General features: G+C 39.5%; 1 protein-coding gene across 13 annotated transcripts in view; it reads left to right on the plus strand.

The window, feature by feature from the left end:
- Nucleotides 1-22769, plus strand: part of LOC102200379 (unconventional myosin-IXa-like) — a 147837-nt gene that overhangs the window by 64880 nt on the left and 60188 nt on the right. For 11 of the 13 annotated variants that reach the window (XM_005731442.2, XM_005731447.2, XM_005731448.2 and 8 more), the window contains exons 3-6: nt 9894-9988; nt 11336-11398; nt 14559-14658; nt 17719-17772. In XM_005731442.2, coding sequence (XP_005731499.1) covers nt 9894-9988; nt 11336-11398; nt 14559-14658; nt 17719-17772 — 312 coding nt within the window. The remainder of the gene's footprint in view (nt 1-9893; nt 9989-11335; nt 11399-14558; nt 14659-17718; nt 17773-22769) is intronic. The other 2 variants (XM_005731449.2, XM_005731450.2) reach the window with 1 other exon arrangement.

Below are 22769 nucleotides of genomic sequence, written 5' to 3' on the forward strand. Positions count from 1 at the left end.
CCTGTCCTCCTCTTCCCCTTAGCCTCCCTCTTTTTCTGTCCCTCTCTCTGTCCTCCTCCTCGCCGACAGTGGTGGACGGCCTGTTGACAGTCCTCTGCAGTGGAAGGAGGCTTTTATTGAGTGTTCAGCCCTTCCTGGGGCCAATAGGATCCAGATGTGTTGCCGGCACACAATGACAGCAGCCATTTATGGAGAGAGAGAATGTGTGTGTGTGTATGCATGTGAGACAACCTGTGACAAAGATGTGATATTTCTTCTTCTCAGTGTGCTCTGGAGCTCTTTTTAACACGTGTTCACATGTGTTTGGCTGCGTGGGACGTGTATTTTTCTGCCCATGTGACAGCACCAGATGCGCTCAGGCACTATTTTCTGAAGGATGGACACACATGAGACACACACCAAAACGTTTGTGAACACACAAAAAATGTACAACAATCATGAAACTGAACTTGTGGCTAATTGTTAGGCTTTGGTGCTGGTTTTGGCTGTTTTACAGCTGTACTGTTTATAAGGCTGGAGAAATGTGCAGTCAGCTGAGGCTAAACAAGCCACTTTGATGAGTGTTGAAACACTTAAACACTGTGTCCAGATGATGAATCCAAAGTTCTGATATTTCTTTTTAGTTTGACAGTTTTCTCAGCCTTGTCATGCTGCAATTACAGGTAGTCCAAGCTAACGGCAACCCCTTCACTCAGCCATGTTGTGTTTTTAGGTTGTTTTTTTTTTTGTAAAACCTGAACACCAAATATACATGAGTTCAAAAATAAAGACATGATGAGCCCAAACACTGTCATCACATACACTGATTTTGCTTTGTGTTGAATGTCATTCATGTTATTTCAGTACATGCTGAGTCACTGACCATTGCAGCAGAGCCCTGTGCTGTTATAATTAAAAGGAGTTACTTAGCTAGCATTAGCTTTCTCCCTACCATCAGCCTTATTGTGATGATAGGAAAAGGTGAGGCCAGTTGTGTCAAACATGTGCCCCAAGGGCCAGATAGGAATTTCAAAGGATCCAGTTGATGGCTTTGTTAAGTGTGGAAACTGCTGTGAAGTCAGTAATTACATCATAAAAAAAGATATTATATATATGTTGCCAATTCGTCTTTGTTATGTTAGTATTACCATGCAGGAATGGAAATACACATAGATAATTGCTCCATCTCGAAAGGAAAGTGATTAAGTATACAAACCACTTCATACAGACTAAAAGTTTGATGCTCTCAGTTTTCTCTTCTTCCAGTATCAGGTTAAATTACCGAATGTTGACGGGTGAATAGTGAAAGCTTATCTGTGTGTGTAAATTTAATGTTTGATCTTTATTTTATTTATTATTATATTTAAAGGCTATCTATCACCAAGAAGTTCCAGTGTGCAGCTATCGCAGTAGAAGTAAACAGCAGCATCAAGAGCATAATGAACACGAATGTTAGTGTTAAAATAAACACTCATGAATTCACATGCCCATTTTCAGTCACATGACTGTCCTATCTTATTTGCTGCACCAGAGTTCCTGGTTACAACTTTATTTGTTGCGTTCTTTAGAGCTTTAACACTCATTCATGTGCGAATGATTGGAGTAGGCAGTGCTCAGCTGATCAATTTTCATCATTTCATCATCATTTTTATGTGAGCGCACACAGAGCCTGGAACAGGAAGCCTGGGTAACAAAGAAAGCTGATGGCCACCATCATGATACTTGTTATCTCTGACTGTCAAACCAGCTAATGTAAAGAAAGCCTGGATATGCTGATATACTCTAAGGTGTTACTCATGTTGTTGTGTGAAAAGAAAATTACAATATGGATAGAAAAACCAAGTTCTTATAGGTTAAATCATTAAACACAAGTGTCTGTTTTAAGGTTAGGCTAAGTGTTGAGTTAGTAGTAGTATAAGCCTCCAGGAAGTGAATATGAGTCAGTGAACGGGCTTCATAAATACACAACTGTGTTTATACGTGTACGTGTGAATGAAATAATGGGCTCCTTTTAACATGATGATCTTGGCACAGGCACAGAGCTGCAGATGACTAATGCAAGCGTGGAGTGTGCCAGATATGAGCAGAAACACTGCTGCATCTTTTGGATTAATGTTGTTGCGCACTTGTGGTGTTTCTTGTGTTAAATAATGTTCTGTAGTGGAATCCACACAAGTACAACTATATATATATTGAGAATAAGCCTTTTATCTTTCACAGCTGTTAGACACGTTTGTGAATCAGCAGGCCAATGTCAACTTGTTTCCCTGGTTTTAATTCTTCTTGTGGTCAAATTGGGCAATAGATTCTGGGCATTTTATCAACTGGAGGACGTTGTTATTCAGTAAGGTTTTTCATGTCAAGCACCAGCCATTAAGCCATGACGTTAACGGCTCATGCTCACCACATGAAAGAAACCATTTCAGAGTGTGTCACCTAATATCAGAGCATTATTAGCCCTTAAATACAGCCCCGTGGAGGGTAGCGATGAAGCCGAAAGGTAAAACCAGAGCATGTGGTACAGTGGATCTGACCTGACTGTTTGCATAGTAATCGGTGTCCAAATTTAAGAATGCAGTTAGAAAAAAACGAGCCTTGGGGTGATGTTTGCTTAGGAATGTTCCTGACTGAGTGAATTAACCTGGAAAAACAAGTGCGGCAGCGTAGTGCTCACAGCATGTGACCTACATGAAACCAAACCGTAACCACACCTTACAGTAAAGTAAGGTGTGTGTTTTGGAGCCCAAACTTTGAACATTGTGGTTAAAACATGGCACGCACACGTGCTGTACTTCTCTTTTCCTAAGTCTTCTTCACACCTTTCCATAACCTAATCATGTTTTCCTTAAAGGTCAAGGAAAAGTGATTACTAGTGATTAGAAGAGGTAGGGGGTCATTTTTTGGCTTGTAGAGCTGATCCCCTGTTTGTATTCTGTGAAGGCAGATTTGTAACTCACTCATATTTTCACAAATACTAGAGGGTTGATTTCAGAGAGAGGAAAAATAACCCCAAGACATAACATAGTGAAAGCTGTTTTTTTTTAAACTATATTTCAAAAATTCACTATATACTGTAGGAAACACTAATACTAATTCCACACAGTTGTTTTAGCAGCATTATATAATCTTGATTATATAATGGCTAGCTTAAAATAGCAAGCTCAAATTTTATTTCTAAGCGTTGGAGTAGGACTGACAAGAATTATTACACACGGGACGACTCTGGATGAACAGTGCATTCTTCCTCGCTGCCTTTTTCACCAATGTAACAGCGACTTACACGGGCCTTTCTGAGTTCGAAATGCGCCTTAGGGTGCTAACTAAGGGCAGCTGGCACAGTTGATGTTACCCTACATAACAGGAATTGCACAGACCTCTGTTGCAGCCATTTAATAAACAAACCAATGAGTTTTCTGTTTGAGTAAATGAAACCACACTTTTAAAAAAAGAAGAAGAAGAAGAAATAAACAGAACATATAAATTGTTACAAAAATAAAACTTTATCTCACTTCTGTCGATTTTTCTTTAGAGGAAGTCCCAATCTTTGTGGTGGGTGTCGAAACGTTTTGTATGCAGGAACATCCCTGCTGACAGCATTAATGCTGTATTGCTTATGAAATAACAAGATGGCTGGAAATGCACAGAAAAGCTAGCTAATTTAATAAGATATATACACACACATACTAATTGTATTAATGGTTTGTCTGAGCTAGCTATCGGTTAGTAACTGTTGTCCTAGCTAGCTGATATTAATATTAATATAATCAGCTAACATTATTTTGTGGTTCATTTTAGCAGTAAAAATTCTTATCTGGTGTTTATTAAGCTAGTGCACTCACTCTTATTATATTCTACAGACAAGAGGGTTGAGTGTGTGCATGTATGTCTATATATTTGCTAAGAGCCCATATTTTATTGCTTTTTCGCTTTACTTGTGTGTTAAAACACAAACATGTATCTGAAGTATTGTAAATCCGGTATATAGAATCATACTTTGTGACTGTCGTGTGTTTTCGTGAGAAAGATATGTTGAAAAAAGGTAATGTGCAAGCTCAAGAATTCAATCCATGTACGATAAATGCGAGGAGAGTTTGCAAACACGTGGGAACGTACATGTCACCACATGTTTTGAGATCAGCTATTCCACATAATGTATATAATTTTATTACACTCATATGTTTACAAATTAATTCCCAAAAGCTAAACATATGTTGATAATCATCAACATCTGTTACTTTCATCCAGATTGATCAAGGCATCTCAGAGGAGTTCGGGTACATACATGTGCTATGATCATTATAATAAGATTGGCTTCTCCTTTACCTAAACCACCCCATGTCCTTTCTCCTCATGCTTGCTGTTATGCGGTGGCCCCTTCTTTGCTGTGTGACCTTTGTGTGTAATCACACAAAGGCCTACCTTGTGTGATTACATAACCGCAGTCCTCCTTCTTCCGTCCTCACCTCTTTTTCACTCCCAACCTTTCTTTTTCCCAGAAAAGGAGAGCTCATCCCATGTGTCCAGAGGAAAGGACAGAAAAAGAGTTGAGGAGTGCACAAGAATTGGGGGAGTGGATTCAGAGGACAGAGGAAAGTTAAAAAGAGAAGATGAGATGCAGATGAAGCAAAGATCTTATTGCTTAACTTTATTATGTAATTTAGAGTCTTTGATGTTTTAGAGATAAACGGTTTATTTACATTTGATCCAAGCAGTCTGGGTTAAATTTTGTCATCTGTTTCTTGAAGTGAATTTAGTGCGTCTCTGTGTGTGTGTGTTTATACTAGATGTGGTTAAAGACTTAAGGAGATTTTAAGCTCTGCCTGTGTTTATGTTTGCACATATTGAGCGTAACAACGACGCTGTAATTTAAAAAAATTAAACCATCGTGCTATTTTTTTCTTGTATGAGGACAAAACTGTCATACACCAAACATCACATCTATATATAACGCGACATACAAGCTTTTTTGCAATATACATGAAACTGTTTCCTGTATCTCATTTTCCCCTCCTGTTTACAAGCAGTGCATTGATCAGCAGGAACATCCAGAGATGAATAAAAACGCACATTTGCATACACATACACACACTTGCACAATGCTGTCATTTGACACTGCCGCAACCACCTGCTCGGCTGCATGTGCGTGCGTTACAACCTCGTCTGCACAGCTAGAATAAGGGCTGCATTGAAGCTATCCCCAACCACAGACACAAATCCTCACACACACACACTTACACAGATATGCTGTTTTTCCCAGCCTGCCATGTAAAATCGAGCTGCACCTGCTTGCAGAGGAATGCAATGTGATGTCATCTCAGCTGTGAGTGAGGGGCACTTACCGCTGAGGGGGAAAAAAAAGAAACTCCTCTGGGCTTATGAGTAGCCTTCTGGAGGAATCCACACAGCATGAAGTCATCCTGAAAAACTGTTTTCGGGGTATTTCTGCTGCTCCAGATGTTGTTAAACCACACGTCATACAGAAAATCAACAGTGTAAGGATGGAGGGGATGAGATGGACACAAAGTTAAATAGCGCTGGCATCATTTTATCTGTGCATCACTTTGTTTGTAGTGAATTTGCCCGATGACTTTGACTCATTGCGACCCATGCTTAATTCATCAGTGTTCATTGTTTCAATTTAGTACAACAAAGCTAACAACCCACCAAAACTAACGGACTACATCTCTTCGTCATGCTAATGTTATTAGCATTTTAACCTTTAGAGGGAACATATTTGGCACAAGAAAAAAAGCCTCCATGTTTTATTAAATCAATATGAAGAAATGTCTTATGTTCATCATTATGGTTGGCCTAGAAAGTAGATAAAGAACTAACAAATATAGGCTAGTAGCATGCTTAAAGAAGATCCAATTAAACAAAAAGTAATGATTGTTACTAATAACAAGGAAAACAGGGATTTCGTTCCATTGGTTCATTATTCATAATTGATTCATTCATGAAAACTTTTCTCTCTTAAAACTAAAAACTTGGGGAATTGAAACCATTTTCAGTCATTTGAAGCACTCACTGCTCCCTGAAACACAGAAAGCTATCTAATGGAAGCTAGCCCAGCAGTGGTTTTGGCACGTCTCCACTTGTTTTTCATAAACTAGGTCACCTAATGATTTTTGAAAGTGTACGAGGAAATACTGTGGCTCTGCTGGGAAACAAGGGAAAGAAAGTAACAGAGAGGGAGAAAGCATGTTATTAGAATTGGTATCCAAACCAATTTTAGCCATTGCTTTGAGGAAAGGCTTGACATGCTAATTACCATCCTAGCTCCCATCTCGCCCCCACTCCACTTCAACATATAAAATGCAAAATTTCATCCCAAAATAGGAGAACCACTGCTTGCTTCCTCAGTGCTTGTAGAGCACAGGCTTTCTGCAGGAGTGGAGAAAACAAGTGGCTCCTAACGTAATGTGACAGCATGGAAGGACCCGCCAGGGCTACCACAGCACATATGCATTCATTAACATATTGTTAGAATGACGCTTGGACTTAAACCTACACACACGCACACAGTGTTATAGCTGGATTAAGCCTTGGGTTCAGCACATTTGCTTCGGCATAAAATGTGACATATTGCCGGGAAGCAGTGTATCTTTCATTTGTATAAGTGGACGCTGTGGTGAGCTGCTTTTAACACATTTAAGTTGTTTATTTCTGTACTCCATATGGTCCCACAGGCTATGCACTGAAGGCTGGGGTTAATTCAGATTATGTTGAGTCACTTTGGATTTTCAATTCAAATTCAAATTTGAGGCCAGATTTACTATCATATTGCACCAGCACAAACCTTAAAAAAAGGTATTGTTGTTATTTACAGAGAGCACAGTGAAAAATTAGGTGTAAGATGTGGGAATACTTTTGCAACATATCCTGTTCCTGTGTATTTCTGGGAGTTCCTTCCTCAAGGTGCAAACTTTAGGGAGGCAAACAATAAAATCAAGCGTGCAAACTGATTTACGAATGTTTGTGACATGCAATTTACTGCTAAATGCACCAATAACGCCAAAGAAGCCTGTCTAATTTTTGGTGCTTGATATTGAAATGAACTGACTTATATATTCAATCAAATAAATGCTTCTTGTATTTTGACAGCATCCGAAGAAAAAAATGTGATAAAGTATGACTTAAGATATTTTAGTCCTCGCTTGTTCAACTGGTTGCATTAAACTAATTCCCCTCCTTTCACAGCATCTTTCCTTATCAGTCTTTGTTATCTGCCCGGCAACAACAGAGAGATTTTTAACTAAAGTAGGTCATCAGTACATAATATAACCAGTCAATATTTCAAACACTTAGAGTAAATCTTAGCTTATCCCTCTAATAATCTAACAGCTTTATTCATTTTTTGTTTTCCCTTCATAGGTGACAGTGGAAGCCTCTTTTTCTCTCATACCTGTGAAACTGTTGTTTAAATCCAGTTCGGAGTAAAACTAGGTCACAGTTTGCATTTGTATAAACATGACAGGAAGTTTTTAAGTCACTGTTGGTTTCTAAAAAAGAAAATGAAGATTTCTCCTGTTTAGGTCCATCCATCCACCCCAGCCTCCTCCTTGTCAGGGATTGTCACCTTTCTTTTGCTATTGACTTAAAATGATTTTGAATTATTTATTTACTTTAAATTAAAATGTTCACAAATAGTTGCTGGTGCCTTATTTTACCTCAAATGCACAAGACTTAAATGTGCTTCATTTGAAGCAGACTAGTATCAAAATATCTAGTTTCCTTGTTTATATTTATAGCACTCTAATGATTAATACTGTACTGCTAATCTTTCTTTCCCGATAGAAACCCTTCATTTCTTAATAGGGCTTTTATTTTATATCATATGACTACTGTTGTGTCCCCTCCCCCGTGCTTGTTCATGTTTACCAGACCCCCTTCCTGTCTGACTTCAAATTGACTACCGGTTGAGGAAATACGGTTTGTTTGGGGGCTTTGTCCGAAACAGTACAGTGAAGACAGGAAATTAGAAAATAAGATAGCGGGGCATGGCGTGGCAACAAAGACTGTCTCTGTTTTGTTTACTATGTATTAATAAATAGTACAAATAAAGTTAAGGTTCTTCTTGATTAGCTTAGTTTTTTCCTTTTTTTCTGTCTCTGTTTTGCATCTGTTTTCTCGCTTCGTCTCCTCACGTTCATACATTGAGCACACACTGATGCAGACACGAACATGTAGACGCACACGCGCACAGACTAATCATAGCGTGTGTTTTCCTGTGCTGTGGTCGCAGCAGGCGTTGACCATGAAGCAGAGTTCAACAGTAAATCATCCAGACTGTGCCGCCCTGCTTATTAATCTCTTTCAAACATAAACAGAAAGCACACGCACAAACTGCGTGGGGCTTAGCACATGCATGCAAACAGATGTGCGACGGGCAAGTGTCCTTTTCACATATATCGTACCAGTGCATTTATCACTTCTTTTTGTTAATGATTGTGAGTGACAGTTTCTGTTAGGGCTGCTCACTTCAATCATTTCAGGAAGTGGATTTTCCCCCTTCAGACTTTAAACTGGAAGTATTTCCCACAGCAGAACCATTGAGGATGAAAGCTCTGTCATTATCATTCTGAATTGCAGTTTCGATTTACATTTCGGGAAATCAAAGGAGATCTCACTGCCAGTCCACTCTCCGCCTTTGCCTCCTTTTAGTTTTTTTTGTAGTTACCATTGTGTGTCAACCACTGCAAGACTGGCACACATTAAAGACCAACAGGGGTCTGATGGATGTGCAGGGGAAGCTGTTGCTTGGTATGAAAGTGAAAGGCCTGGAAAAAGAACGACATCAACCCTACTTAAACCTTGTTTTGTTGCTTCTTTCTTCGGGCTGCTTTGTCCCGGTTGGCTCGCTGAATGTGTGTCAAGTTCTGTTTTTAAATGAATCATCACAGAGATCAAAGCCTGATTCTGGAGCAGGGTTTTACTTTTTATTAACCGTGTTATTCCTGAGCTGTAGTATTCACCCAGAAGCCACAATCAATTATCCGACGCCCACACCGTTCTCCCCCGCTCCCCTTCTCCCCCACCCTTTTACTCTGCTGGCTTTTATGAAGTAATTTATCATCGCTCCAAAATACTGATTGCATCAGCCGGAAAATTTACCGTTGCTACCACTTTATCCTCTCTGAAAAATCTTCTTATTTCCTGCCATATCTTTATCTGTGGGCTTGTTTCCTTCTTTTTTCTCTTTTCACTTAGTTTTCCCCATTTTTTTTCTCTTTTCATCATGTCCTCTCTCACAGATGATCATCCCTTCCTCATACTCTTTTGGTCTTTTTTGTTTTGTTTTGTTTTATGTCTGAGCTCTGTCTTCTTTCTTGTCCCTCCCTTTCGTTTGTATCTCTGTGGTGCATTCCCTTTCCTTGTTGCCTCTCCTCTCCTCTGCCTAACTAACCAACCCAGCGAGGCCCATCAGACTGCTAATGAGAACCTGAATGAGTCCTCCAGGGGTCTCTAATGATAGTTTCTCTCTATGTGTGTGTGTGTGTTAGCAGAAATGCCCACAGACTCCCACAAGCAGTGACTGTGTCTGTTTTCAGTGTTGCAGTGTTTGCCTTCAGAGGAATTTGGCAGTTTAGTGCGTGACTGACGTGTCTGACTGTGAGTTTTAACTGCGTGTTTGTGTATTTGTGTGTGTGCCCCTTTTGCAGGCCCCTTCCTGTGCCTCATGGCCTCTGTTACAGTGCTGTGATTGGTAGCTTTCCCTTCATATGTCAACATATTTCAACATATTTTTTTTACTTTTCTTCAGAGCTGGTAGATATAACATCTACTGAAATCTGAATGCTAACCCTAACCTGTTGATACTTGGTTTATCTTACAGGTGTAAACTGTTAATCATAGCTTGCCAGCACCTTGTACCTGTGCGTGCTGATATGTAATCCTTTCTGTTTTCTCTTCAGGCCTTTGGGAATGCTAAGACAGCCCATAACAACAACTCCAGCCGCTTTGGGAAGTTCATCCAGGTCAACTATCAGGAGAGTGGCACAGTCAGGGGGTGAGAGATGCATGCTGACATATAAAACACATCTATAGAAGCCTTATCTAGAGCTGGACCGATATTATTTGCAACTCTGCAACTTAGCTGTTGGCAACATGTGCTTGGAACACCACAAACAAAACAACGAGCTGATCCGAGCAGAGTCGGGCAGTGCATCAAGCGATCCACAACTTTTGACAATAAAACAAGATTACATGTCCTCGCTGTTTAAAGGAAGCAGCCGAAAGTAGCTTATTGTCATATTGTGTTAATAAAGAGTCATAAATGACTACATGCATGAAATGTTAGTTAAAAGCTTTTTGTTTAAAACAAAAAAAAAATATTGGGCCATTTATATGATTTTAGAATCATAGGCTGCTGGGGGATTCCCATGATGCATTGAGCATTTCTTCTTCAATCACCTTTCTCACTCACCATGTGTTAATAGACATCTCTGCATCAAATCATTACTTGTTATTAATCTCTGGCTCTCTTCCACAGCACGTTTTTTATCCTGTTTTCCTTCTCTCACCCAAACCGATTACGGCAGGTGGCCCCGCCCCTCCCTGAGCCTGAGGAGGAGGTTTCTTCCAGTTAAAAGGGAGTTTTTCCTTCCGACTGTCGCCCAAAAGGCTTGCTCATAGGGGGTCATATGATTTCTGTGTTTTTTCTCTGTATGTATTATTGTAGGGTCTACCTTACAATATAAAGCTCCTTGAGGCGAGTGTTGTAATTTGGCGCTGTATAAATAAAACTGAATTGAATTGAATAGAATCACCAAATATTGTTATCAGTCTTAAAAATCAATATATCGTTCCAGCTCTACTAGATACACATTTCATGTTGTTTCACTCGTTTTTTGTTTTTTTTTAATCAAAAATTTGTTTTGTTTTGTTTTCTTATTTTTGTCTGTCACTTTTGGTCAACAGCTTTTGTTTTTAAAGGTGTTATAAAAATGAATCTGACTTGAGAAATAATTTAATAACAGATATAATAGCAGAATAATGCCTACAATTTATGTATATTATTATTATTAACTTTATATATCTCTTAATATTGTGCTATGATTTATAAATATAAACATGTAAGTTACAAAAAACAACATTCAGCCATTATTGACGTGCGATTATGTAAATTCTCATTTGACAAACTATTAAAAACCACAATTCAGATAATTATACCTCTTACCTCTTCCTATTGTCTGCTAATCTGTTAAAACGCCCTGTTTAGGATGAGTATGGCAAAAAAAGCACATTCAGTGTCCATGTGATATTGAAACATTGTTCATTTCTGATCATAATTACAGCAGCTTGTTCTTAAATTACTCTTGTGACTTAGTGCGGCTGCATTTATGTTTATTTCCAGCGCATACGTAGAGAAGTACCTGCTGGAGAAATCACGTCTGGTGTACCAGGAGCACAATGAGAGGTGAGTGCAGATCACATATTGTTTGTTTGTTTGTTTGTTTGTTTTTCTTCTTCTTTTTTTGCTGGATAAACCCATACAGACATCATTAGAAGATTTGTCATCTGCAGCACTTGGCTCACTTTCCACATTGTTTCATCAGTATGGATCACTGTTTTATCACACCTAGAATGACTCAGCAGCAGCTCTCATGCTTTTGAATGTAAATAACATCTTGTTAATCAGAAAGAATCCAAGTCTTTGCTTTGTGTGGATTTAAAATCCATCAAAAATAATCTGTTTAACTTTGACTCCACCTTTAACGGAAATCCAATTTTTCCTGTGAACATTTCTAAAAGGTGAAAATAACGAACTTCAATAAGCGCAGCTAGAGGTGGTGCAGCCATAAATAATCTAAATATGATACTTGAAACACTGAGACACTTCCACTTGCCTGAAAGCTAAGATCTTAAATGCGTATCTTTTCGCTCACATGCTCTTTGTCTAAGAAACTCAATGCTGAAATAGTCTTCATTTCCCCTGCAAGGATATATCAGGTGGCCATCTGACTGAAACCTCTGCCCTTAGTTTAACTCTCAGGTTTTCCTCTGAGTTTAGGCATTTATTGACACAGAATGGGACAAATACTGTGATGCAGATTTCGAGATATTACATAAGGAGTCATATTTCCTGTCCAGTATAACAGTGTAAAACTGTCTATTTTTACTTTTTATACGTATAAACACACTCACATGTGTATGAAGAACTCATCTACCTGACGTTGGGCATATGCACGCACATGCACGTGTCTCCACCTGCACCCACATCCTATAAATAGCTTTACTTGTCTCAGGTAACACAGAGACACACCCTAACAGTTCATCATATCGCTCCCAGGTGACAGTAAAAAAAAAGGCACTGATCCCACCAGCATAAAAGCTTCATGCGTGGGGAGGAGGGGAACTGTCCAACAGTCATCTAATCGCTCTAACCCTGACTGGTCTGGGCTTTTTGTTTCATCCTGATGACAGGCTCTGGCAGCCATATTGATAGGATAGAAACTAAAGTCAGGACCTCCCAGACGGTTCATCCTTGAACCACAGAGGTGGGGGAGAAGGATGATAAACTGCAAACTATCTTAAATCTTAAAGTCGGTTCAGTGGCAGGTTGCCTTTGTACGATCCCACTGGAGAGGAAAAAGCACTAGGGAGTGAACTAGCTGAACTTTCCAGGGATACTGTTGGGGCTTAATGACTCTGCAGAAACTACAAGGGAGGGGGCTTTACTGTATTCAAGAGCCATCACGCAAAACCCAAGTGTGGATACTGTCTTTGCTTGTTGGTATTTTTTGTTATTGTTGTTATCTTATAAGTTGCCCCTGTTTTATGTTGTCTAACGCATTGAATGAGAGACCCCATTTTTCCCACATTATTTTCTTCTTCCTGCCGGTTAAATGCAGAACTGAATTTAAAATTCTTCTCCTCTCATACGCAATCTTGAATAATCAGGCCTTTCTTCTGTGGAACCAGAAGATGATTTTGGAGACATGCACCCTGGAATCTTTCGTGCGGAATCACAAATGAACTTAAATCGAAGATTTAATACTTAATACAGTGTTCAGCTGATAGCCACCCATTTATGTTTCACTGCTTCATTCAGGCATTCAAGTCATTCATTGGTGTATTTGAATGAGAGCCTGATGATTTACATAAGTTTTCTGGGCAAAGCCATGGTACCTTACCTACATGAACTCTGCTTTTCTGGTCTTACAAAAATAAAAGCCCAAAAAAGACTGAAAGCAGTCGATCACGAGGTTTGCTACTTGATACTGTATTCTGGTCAGTGGTTAGTGTGAAGATGCGGAAAAACTCTGTGGCAAAAAAAGGTTGTAAAACAGTTCTTTGTGGAAGGTCAGAAAGAATAATTTGGGGTTGAGTGCATTTGTTTCTTTTGTGTTTACGGTTGCGTTCAGGGCAAATGACGAGTAACCTTTGCCCTGTAACAGCTGGATTCATTAAGCAACTTTATCTGGATTCATCTGGATAACTCATTACTGCCAAGTCCATGTATTATTTACCAAACCTGTATATATGCAGTTCATGAAGCTCAGAGTAAAATATCGCAATGCTTTGGAATCGAATGTAGAGATTATGTAATAGCATCTTTTATTTGAGAGGTGCGATGATAGAAAACGTGAGCTTACAGGTTGGGAGCCTTTAATATCCTCCGTGGGTTTTATAAGTTTCCACCACTCCATCAAACAGTAAGTGTCCCTCTGCAGAGAAGGGAAACTCGTTTCCAGCTGTAATAGAATTACCTCTCAGCGCACTGGCCAAAGCCCCAGCCTTTGTCACGGTTAATCACAACTCGTTACCTTGAGCCCACACACCACACTGCCGCTTTGTTTGTCTTGAAATGTGAGACCGCCGGGTCAGAGGGGTGACTTATCTGTTACATGTTGCAGGTTTGTTTTAAGAAATGTTCCGCAGATAACGCGAAAGGAGTCTCCTCCTCAGGGGCCGTTTCGGCACAGCGGGGAGATATGAAAGCTGCTGTCCTTAGTTCACCTCTGAGGAAATTTAAAAGAAATTAATACAAGAAAAATAAATCTTTTTCTTTTTTTTCCTTCTTCACCGTCTAACTCAGGAGTATCAAACATAAGGCCCAGGGCTCGGAATCGGCCTGGCAAGAACTCCAATCCGGCCCACTGGATGCGTTTGGAAAATATAAAGGGGGGCATAAATTTTAGACTGTAATCAAGTAATAGATAGATTCAAAGAAAAATTCTTGCTTCTTTTCAGTATTTACTACAGACATTTCTATTTTTGTACAACGTGTCCACAGTTAAATAATAATTAACAAAATCGTGCTGTTTTAAAACTACAGGACAGTCAGGCTTTTTCTGTAATTTTACACATATATTTCTTACAGTTTAAGCACATTTATATCAGCAGCAATTCTTTATCATGTACAAAAACTGACATATACAGTTGAAAAATCACTTCTTTGTCTCATACTGAGGTATCCAAGGGATTAAACGTACAGTTAAACTTCTTTACACTGACAGAAATGGGATTTTCTCCAGTCTGGCCCACTTAAGATCAAAGTGAGTTGGATGTGACCTACGAAAAATATAAAGAAGTTTGACATCAGTGCTCTAATGTGTTTCTGTGTGTTTCTGTAGGAACTACCATGTGTTTTACTACCTGTTGGCTGGAGCCAGTGAAGAGGAGAGGAAGGCCTTCCACCTGCTCAAACCTGAGGAATATCACTACCTCAACCAGGTCCGCACACAAAAACACACACGCCCAAACATAGATACAAATAGCAAAGTGGGTGCTGCTTTCTAGAAAAGCTTCACGTTATTCTATTATATTTTATTATCTGGCAAGTCAGTTTCTGTCTGTTAAAATATGAATCGATTAAAGCTCCAGCAGCACTTGAAATGTGAAGAAACAGCTTTATTAATTTGACTGATAAGCTTTGGATAAAGGCCTCAATTTGGTTCATCACCAAACAGGTTACAGTGAACATTTTAAACAGCTTACGTAAAACAACCAATCATATATGTCCAACTTAGACAGTCATCAGTGAGGCACGAATAAGGATGGAGCGAGCACGTGCTTGTGGTTTAATGCACATCATTGCCAATGGAAACCAACATTGGTTTTAGAATATCTCATTGCCTGCTATATTCAGTTTACATGTAGTAAGTAGTATGTACTAGTGTGATCAGTAAAATGTGTGATCTTATATTAAAATAATAATATAACTGATGGCATTTTGGGAAAAAATTAAAAGACTTTTTTTTTAAATTACACATAAACAGCCCATCAAAATGATACAACTATGAAATATAAACATCTAACATGAACATCAAGTAACCTTCCTCACTTAAGGCAGGATTATCCACAAATCCTAATTTACCGTAGCCTAATGCAGTACTATAGCACTATAGACAGAAATATGTCTGTAGACTTTGTCAGGATGTATTTATTATCAGATATATCCGGACCTCTAATTTAAAACAACAAAAATTCAGATATAAACAATTTCCAGATGAGATAATGAGTTACAAATGAAGACACAATCATTATAGCAGGGATGGAAAGCTTGAGTCTACAAAGATTTTAAACTGATAGCATGTTAACCGATGCACATCAAAGCCTTTTTTTAAAAGATGTAGGGCAAAAAAATGCTAATTTTATGTAAATGATTCATAAAAAAAGCAAATATTCATCCCAAATGAAAACCGGGTTAAGTTATTATTGATTAGTAAAGCAGAAAAATCTCTGCTGGATCTTATTTACTCACTTAACTCAACTGGGACGCATACATATCTTTGACTGCCAGAAATTCAACTCTTTTTCTCACATGTATGTGCGGCCGAGTGTGCATACATGCCTGGTCACATGCCAAAAGCCCCCCCCCCCCGTGTGTATCTTTTGCAGTACATCTGTGTGTTTTGGCAGCTGATGTGTGAGGATTCATATTCCCCCATGCCATGAAGGTAGCACACTGGAAAGATGAAAAAAAGATTCTCTCTCCTCATCTGCCCAAAAAATAAAATTTTTCTCCCCCGTTCTCTTTAATCTCCCCAACAACAACAGCAACAACAACCCCCTCTTGTTAGCTGCCAGCTTACTTTGCAGCTCTGTTTCCATGGCAACTGCAAAACTCACGACTCAGTCTGGCGCTGACGAGGACTCACGCAGAGGCTGCCGGCAGTCGTGTAGTGGTGCGCACTTACGCACACGCCGATGTCACAGAAGAGCAGAGCGATTGTGCGTACTTAGCTCTTTGTGTTACTCTGTGTTTCTCGGTGGATTTGACTGAAGTACATTTGCTCAAATACTTCAAAGCTGTGCCCCCTCTTTACTGTGCAGTGCACTTAACTTACTGTAATTTTGAGAGTGTAGATCTGCTGACTGAAGCCAGTGTGAAAGTGCCTTAAACATCAGTTCTTTCAGTGGCCAGAAAGCGATGTCTCCTCTGCTTGCAACAACACCTTATAAGACGCCTACGAGGAAACCTTTAGTGTGCAGAATTGCTACTTCCAGGTCGTATTGAGCAGAACACAAAGTTAATTTTGTGGATTTAACTGGTAAATTTTATGGTCATTGAATCAGAACGGAAAGCGATCCAGGATATTGTCATCAGCTAACAATCTGCTGCTAGCCAGTCTTTTTTGGTGAGTCTTGTTCCTCAGCTCAAGGCTTCCTAACTAGACTTCATTTACCACTGAGTTACATCGTGGTGGCTACGTCTGTTCTGTATGTCTTAGCACGTGTCAGTCAAAGCAGCAACATTTCATAACTTAAAGACTTCACAAAATCTAAACTATTGAGTTCCAGTGGTCTATCCGATATCCCTGTGTTGGTATTGTTCCTATATCATCATAACAATGCTGGTCCAGGATCAGCATTGCAACTGACCAATCACTTTATCTGAACAATTAGTTGGCATTAGCCAAGAAGTTAGCTGATGCTAACATGAGTAAATTTAGCTTATAGCAAACCTTACTCAGTAATATATTTGCTACACTGCTAATTATTAAAGAAAACACTTGTTTACTTTTTGTTTTAGAAGAGAGTTTTATATAAACAGGCATTTTTCCCCTTTTTCTGCCATGTTGTGATGTCAAGGCTAAGACATCACAGCGTAGTTTGTCCATCCACGATGATCACTGCAAATGACAATGTTATGATGGTATGGGATACCATCATAACATCATAACGGATACACTGTCCCAATGTTAGGAAGGGTGTTTTTGACACTTGCACACTGGATTAATTTCTGCTTATAGCTTTAGTTACTAATTCCTTTACTGATTGTGATTTACACATTAGAAGGTGTTGCAGTGTGGTACAGATTTAAGCTTAAAGTTAATGTTTAGGATAACTTAGGATAAATAAATCACTAACTTAACCAGTCTGAATTTTAAAAAAAGCAAAATGATTAAAAACACAACTATAACATTAAGGAATCAACAGCATTTATCCAGTTGTGCTATGATAGTATTGTAGTAGTTTTAATTTAGATAGGAAACGCTTTCAAAATTGTAATTAATTAATATTTGCCACTACTTTTACTTACATAAAATATCTAACTACGTTTTGCACCACAGATGGTGTGTTTTTTTCCCAATGCCAAACCCTGATGAGGTCATCGGGGTTTCATTTTCGTGACTCTGTGGATGTGTGTCTGTTTTCGTGAGATTCTTTTTCTCCCCTCACGTCTTAACAGTATGCGTCATTGCTTCCTCAGTCTTTTTAAAGATTGCATTTTCATACTGTACGTATGTGTAACTCAAGCCTTCTTAACCCGCTCTGCCTTACTTCCAGATGACAAAGAAATCGCACAAACTCTACTGGGACAATTACTATGAGAGTGAGCTGGTCAGTATCGTGTGGATGACAAGCTGTTTGTGTACGTCTGTGTCCATGGGTGTGTCGTGGTACACTGGGTTTTTGGTGCCAGTCTTAGTCTTGTTCTTTCTTGGCTTTCCACACCCGCCCGCTTTCAGTGAAAAAGATGGAGGCGACCTGGGCTGACCTCCGCCGGTTGTGCTCTAAAATGTTTAAAGGGATTCCTTAGTGTAATCTTTTGACTGTATTTGGCTGTTCCGTCTCAAGACGTTTGCTCTTTGTACTTTGTCCAGTAACTCAAGGTTTTTGCCTGTTTTTCAAAGTAAATGAATCTCTTTCTCTCGTTTAAAAAAAATAAAATGACGGGTGACGACATGCTTATTAACAGTATCCGGACAATAAGGCATCCCTTTAAACTTGTCCTTTGGCTTTTGCGTGCTTTGCTTTTGGGGAATAGGTGACAAATTCAACACTACCATCTTTAAAGGGAAGGTTCAGGATCTTAATGTGAGTATGACAGCAGTTTTGCAGTTTTGGTTTGTTATCACAGAGCCACAAAAACTGCTGATATTGATAGCATCGATTGCTTACCACAGTAAGGAGGGAAAGGAGTAAGAAGAACCTTCAAGCACTCAAAAGTGTCGCTGATCCAAATGATACTAGTAACCATGTTCAAAACGAGAAGCAGACTTGCAGCAGCGACACTTTCCATCAATGTTAAACAAGCATTTGTGGTGAGGGCCTTCAAGTATGTTGACTAGGATGTAAATTTAACATAATTTCATGCTTCGCGGTAACATTAAAGATAGGGCAAGCGCTAACCTGAACAATTGGTAAAATACTCCTAAGTCTATTAGTCAGCTTGAGCAGTGGTCAATTAGCTTCACATCCTGAAACTTCCCTCTAGCTGTGTGGTCCGTTTTATGTGTGTTTGTGTGTGTTTTTGCCGTTTCATTGGTCTCTGAGCCTGCCCGCTGTCTTGCCAGCCTCCACCTGAAGTGAGTAATGTTTGGTCAGTGGGATTTGTTGTGTTTGTTTAAAGGCCCCTGTATCTGCTAATGGGAGATTATGTTACTTAGACTTTGCTGGCGAGCAAACACTTGACATGAGAGTTGGTCAGTATAAATACGACCTGTGGACTTACTGTATTTCACTCTTGACTTTGGCTTTTTCAACTCTTTGTTTCTTAGCTCTGAAACATTTCGTTTTGTTATGAATGAAAACAAATATTTTGAGTATTCTCTAAAAAGCTCTCATTGGCGTTGTGAATCCCTATTAATTTTACAAGCTAATGGACTTTTCTCATACCACACCTGCAGAATATCCTTTACTTCATATCTTGCTTGGAGGCATTTAACAACATAAAGTACAGCGATAGCACACATTTATACTCAACTTGTTTTTGTCTTTAAACGGCTATAATCTGTTACTGCACGCCCATAACAAAGTCATGATAAAATAACGTGATATTTACAATCCCCATATATTATTACCTGCATGCCTGTATGTTGTCAGTACAAACAATGGCAGTAAGAAACATTGTTGTAAATATAGCTCTAGGTAACATTATTATTACTTTGAACTTCAGATCAAACTGTTGACCTTGAAGGTTAGTTCAGAGGTAAAACGTGACATATTTTAAGTCTTACTGTACTTTGTGCATGTTGGCAATACACACCACACTACGAATCGTACTTTAGTTTTTGGGCTTTTTTGTCAACCATGAGCTCAAACACCAGAAACATAAGCTCCTTGGCTGAGGTCACATACTTAACAACTGCTTATAAGAAGAATCATTTAAGTCATGCTGAACATGTGGCTTTTGCTGCAGGAGTGGTTTGAGAAATTTCTGTTGAGGTTTTTAAGATACGATTTGTGTTCCTCTCTTCATTTGATTCATGCTGTGTCTCTGCATCATTTGCCATTTACAGTAAATGTTATGAAGCCACGTTAATTACTGTGCTACGCTTCTGAGGCCATTGGATTTTCAAGAAATTGGTGCAAACACGAGATCCTACAAGGATCCAAGAAGCCAGGCGTGAAACTATGAAGTTGTTGCTGAACTGGACCAGTTAGCAATCTTCCATGAAATTGGTTTCACTTAAGTGTAGCTTTTTTAATCTTAGATTTAATAGACTGTTTTTAATTAGATTTCTTTCTTTTATTATATTTTTTGCAAGGGAAGCAAAAAGGCATACTGTTAGGCCCTAACCTCTGTACACCATCACCAATTTTAGATCAAACCATCAACATGTGATTGAAGTTTGGACTTAACTCAAGGGTTTAACCAAAGGTTTGTAGTAACTGTTTAGGAATTACAGCCATTTTCATTCATAGTCCCCCATTTTCAGAGGCAGAAATTGCAAAGGGAAAATTGACTGAAAAGCAGTTTCATGGCCTGTTCCCTCTTTATTTCATGAAGCAGATAAACGATCTGCAGTTAATTCCAAGTGTTAATCTAGCGTTAGGTAGCTGTTCATTGGACCTTTGAATGCCAGTGATGGCATGAGGAAGGCCGTCATTAGCCAGGAAAAAAACAGAAACCCCCCCCCAGAAAAACATAACAAACTTTACGAAGAGTGACTGCACCGGCCAGCTCAGCAGTACCAAAAGTGCTGAAAGCCCACAAAGGACTAAAGTGCATGATCGCAGAATTCTTTGCATGGTAATGAAACCAAGAAAAGAATGTGGTGGTATACAGAGGTAATGTTACACAAATGTGCCAAAGTCCAAATACTTAGAGAAGCTGACTGTCTTTTTCATTATGATCCATTACTTGGAAGCTTTGCTTTAGTAAATGGCTCCTTTCTGTTATTACTTTCTCGCACAATCCTCCCATCTCACTGTTTGCTGACACACTGTCTCTCCCAGAGGTCATTGAATGACCTCATGAGAGACCCCACCACCCAAGGAGATGATGTCAGTGTCTACACACACACACACACACACACACACACACACACACACACACACACACACACACACACACACACACACACAGAAAGAGTGGCAGCTTTTGACAGCTGCCTGATGACCTGACCAACCCTCTGGGCCTGTTTGGCCTCTGACCTCTACCACTGGTCAATGTGTGCTGCAGTAAATAGAGACGCACTTTGAGCAGTGACAAGTGTATACAGATTCCAGATGCAGCGTCTGGGGCTTAAAATACCACTTAAACAATGAATGTGAATGAAAAATCTGAGTATTTAACTAAAGATCCTAAAGACCAAACATTTTCTGGATGTTTGCATTTGATGTGTGCAGTCTGGTGTTTGGTTCTGGGTCTCGGTGGCTGCTGGTTTGCATTTTGCGCTTGTTTGGGTATCTCTGGTTTTTGGCTGTGTGGAATGTCTAGAGATGGGTTGGCATGCTGATGTTTTTTGCACGGCTGGTCCATGGAATAAATCTTGACTAAAGTCATGGTAAATAACAGGAAAGCCTTGACTGGACGCACGTTCAGTTTTAACAGAATCCTCGAGCGATCTGTTAAAAAGCTTCATGTGCACAGTCAGCAGGGTTCCCGGCTTGATTTAATGCACCAGAACTGTTGCAACTGGCCTGAAATTACAATTTCAAGCTCTGAAGTGAAAATAGACTCTTTGTTTAAAATAAGTAAGAACAGATTGTTTCTTAATCATCACTTTACTGCACTCAACAATCCCTTGTTCTTTTCTCGACTTTTGTCTGAGCACCACGAGCTAAGGTTTTGGTTTTCAACCCAAGTATTCCATTGCAATTGCCAAAATTGATCTCTTTATTTTCTCAACTTCCTTCAACGTATCACATTGTGCTGTTTGGCGCCGATTTAAAACATACCCGGCAATTTGAAAACTGGCTTTTCCTGGGTCTCGATGTAGCTCGAGAAGCCTCAAAACCCCTTTGTTGCAATTGGAGAAGCTCACTGTAGAAATGCGCTGATTGTTGGCTCTGCAGTTCCTGACAAGTTCGAAGCCAAAGGAAAACAATGGAGAAGCAGATGAGCGTTGAATGGTAAAGGGTACAAGAGGCAGATCCAGAGTGTGGATTATGGGTTCCTGTGTCTTCTCTCGCCGGCCGGTCACTGTGGTATGTGCTAATTATGTGCCTGACAGAGGCTCGCTGCTGGAGCAGAGACACGCCGACTAACTGGAGGGCTCGAAGAGACAAACACACACGCTATGATTGTATACGTACACATCCTCGCGCTGCTCATTCCTTTGCTTTACTCATTAATTGTTAAAACACTTTCAAACACTGTGCGATGGCTCATGATTACACAGGAATGTACTTGTGTTCACTTCGCAGGGTTTCCCCCTTCAACAGCTGAAATAAACCCTGTAAACTGTATTTTCTTTTACATTCATTACACAAAGGAATGTGCAGTTTCTATAAATAATTGCTGTTAGTTGCTTAGCTGAGCCTGATGACCATGATTATAAAACAGTTTAAAGTTCAGTTTCTACATTGTGGTCCAACCCAGTGAATGTGCTTTTCTCATAATTAACTGCCATGTGTCACATAAACTCATGTTGACTTATGAATCTAAAGACGCAAGATTCAACTTGAGGGAGGCTATAAAAGGCTGATGGGATATTGTCGTCACCCTGCTGGGCGGGCAGGCAGGAGGCCGGGCGAGATAGACACCCAAGTTTGCGAATGTGAGAACTCCAGAATGAAGAGACATAGGACTACTACTGAAAATCTCGGACGAGTTCAAATCTGAGTAACCTCGGCCTCAAGTTCAGGGGTCAGAGGTTACGTTTTCTGAAAATCTTATGAATCTGATAACTTGAGAATGAAGTGACGCAGGAGTTTCAAATTTATACCATAGGTGCATTTACTAGGAGGCTGAGGGTTAAACTGGCTGCTGCCATTATTTTCTATTTCCTAGGGGTGGTCTTTTGCTGCTAAACCTCATCTGCTTCAATGCTTGACGTGATGCTCTGTCTGGCCTTTTTTCTCTTATGGCTAGCATCAACATTTTGGCACAAAAAAATGCTGCTCAGTGGATATTTTCTTTTCTGACCATTCTCTGTAACCCTAGAGAT

This window comes from Pundamilia nyererei, unplaced genomic scaffold, assembly GCF_000239375.1.
Source record: "Pundamilia nyererei isolate P.nyererei 1_Seehausen unplaced genomic scaffold, PunNye1.0 scaffold00043, whole genome shotgun sequence".
NCBI lineage: Eukaryota > Metazoa > Chordata > Actinopteri > Cichliformes > Cichlidae > Pundamilia > Pundamilia nyererei.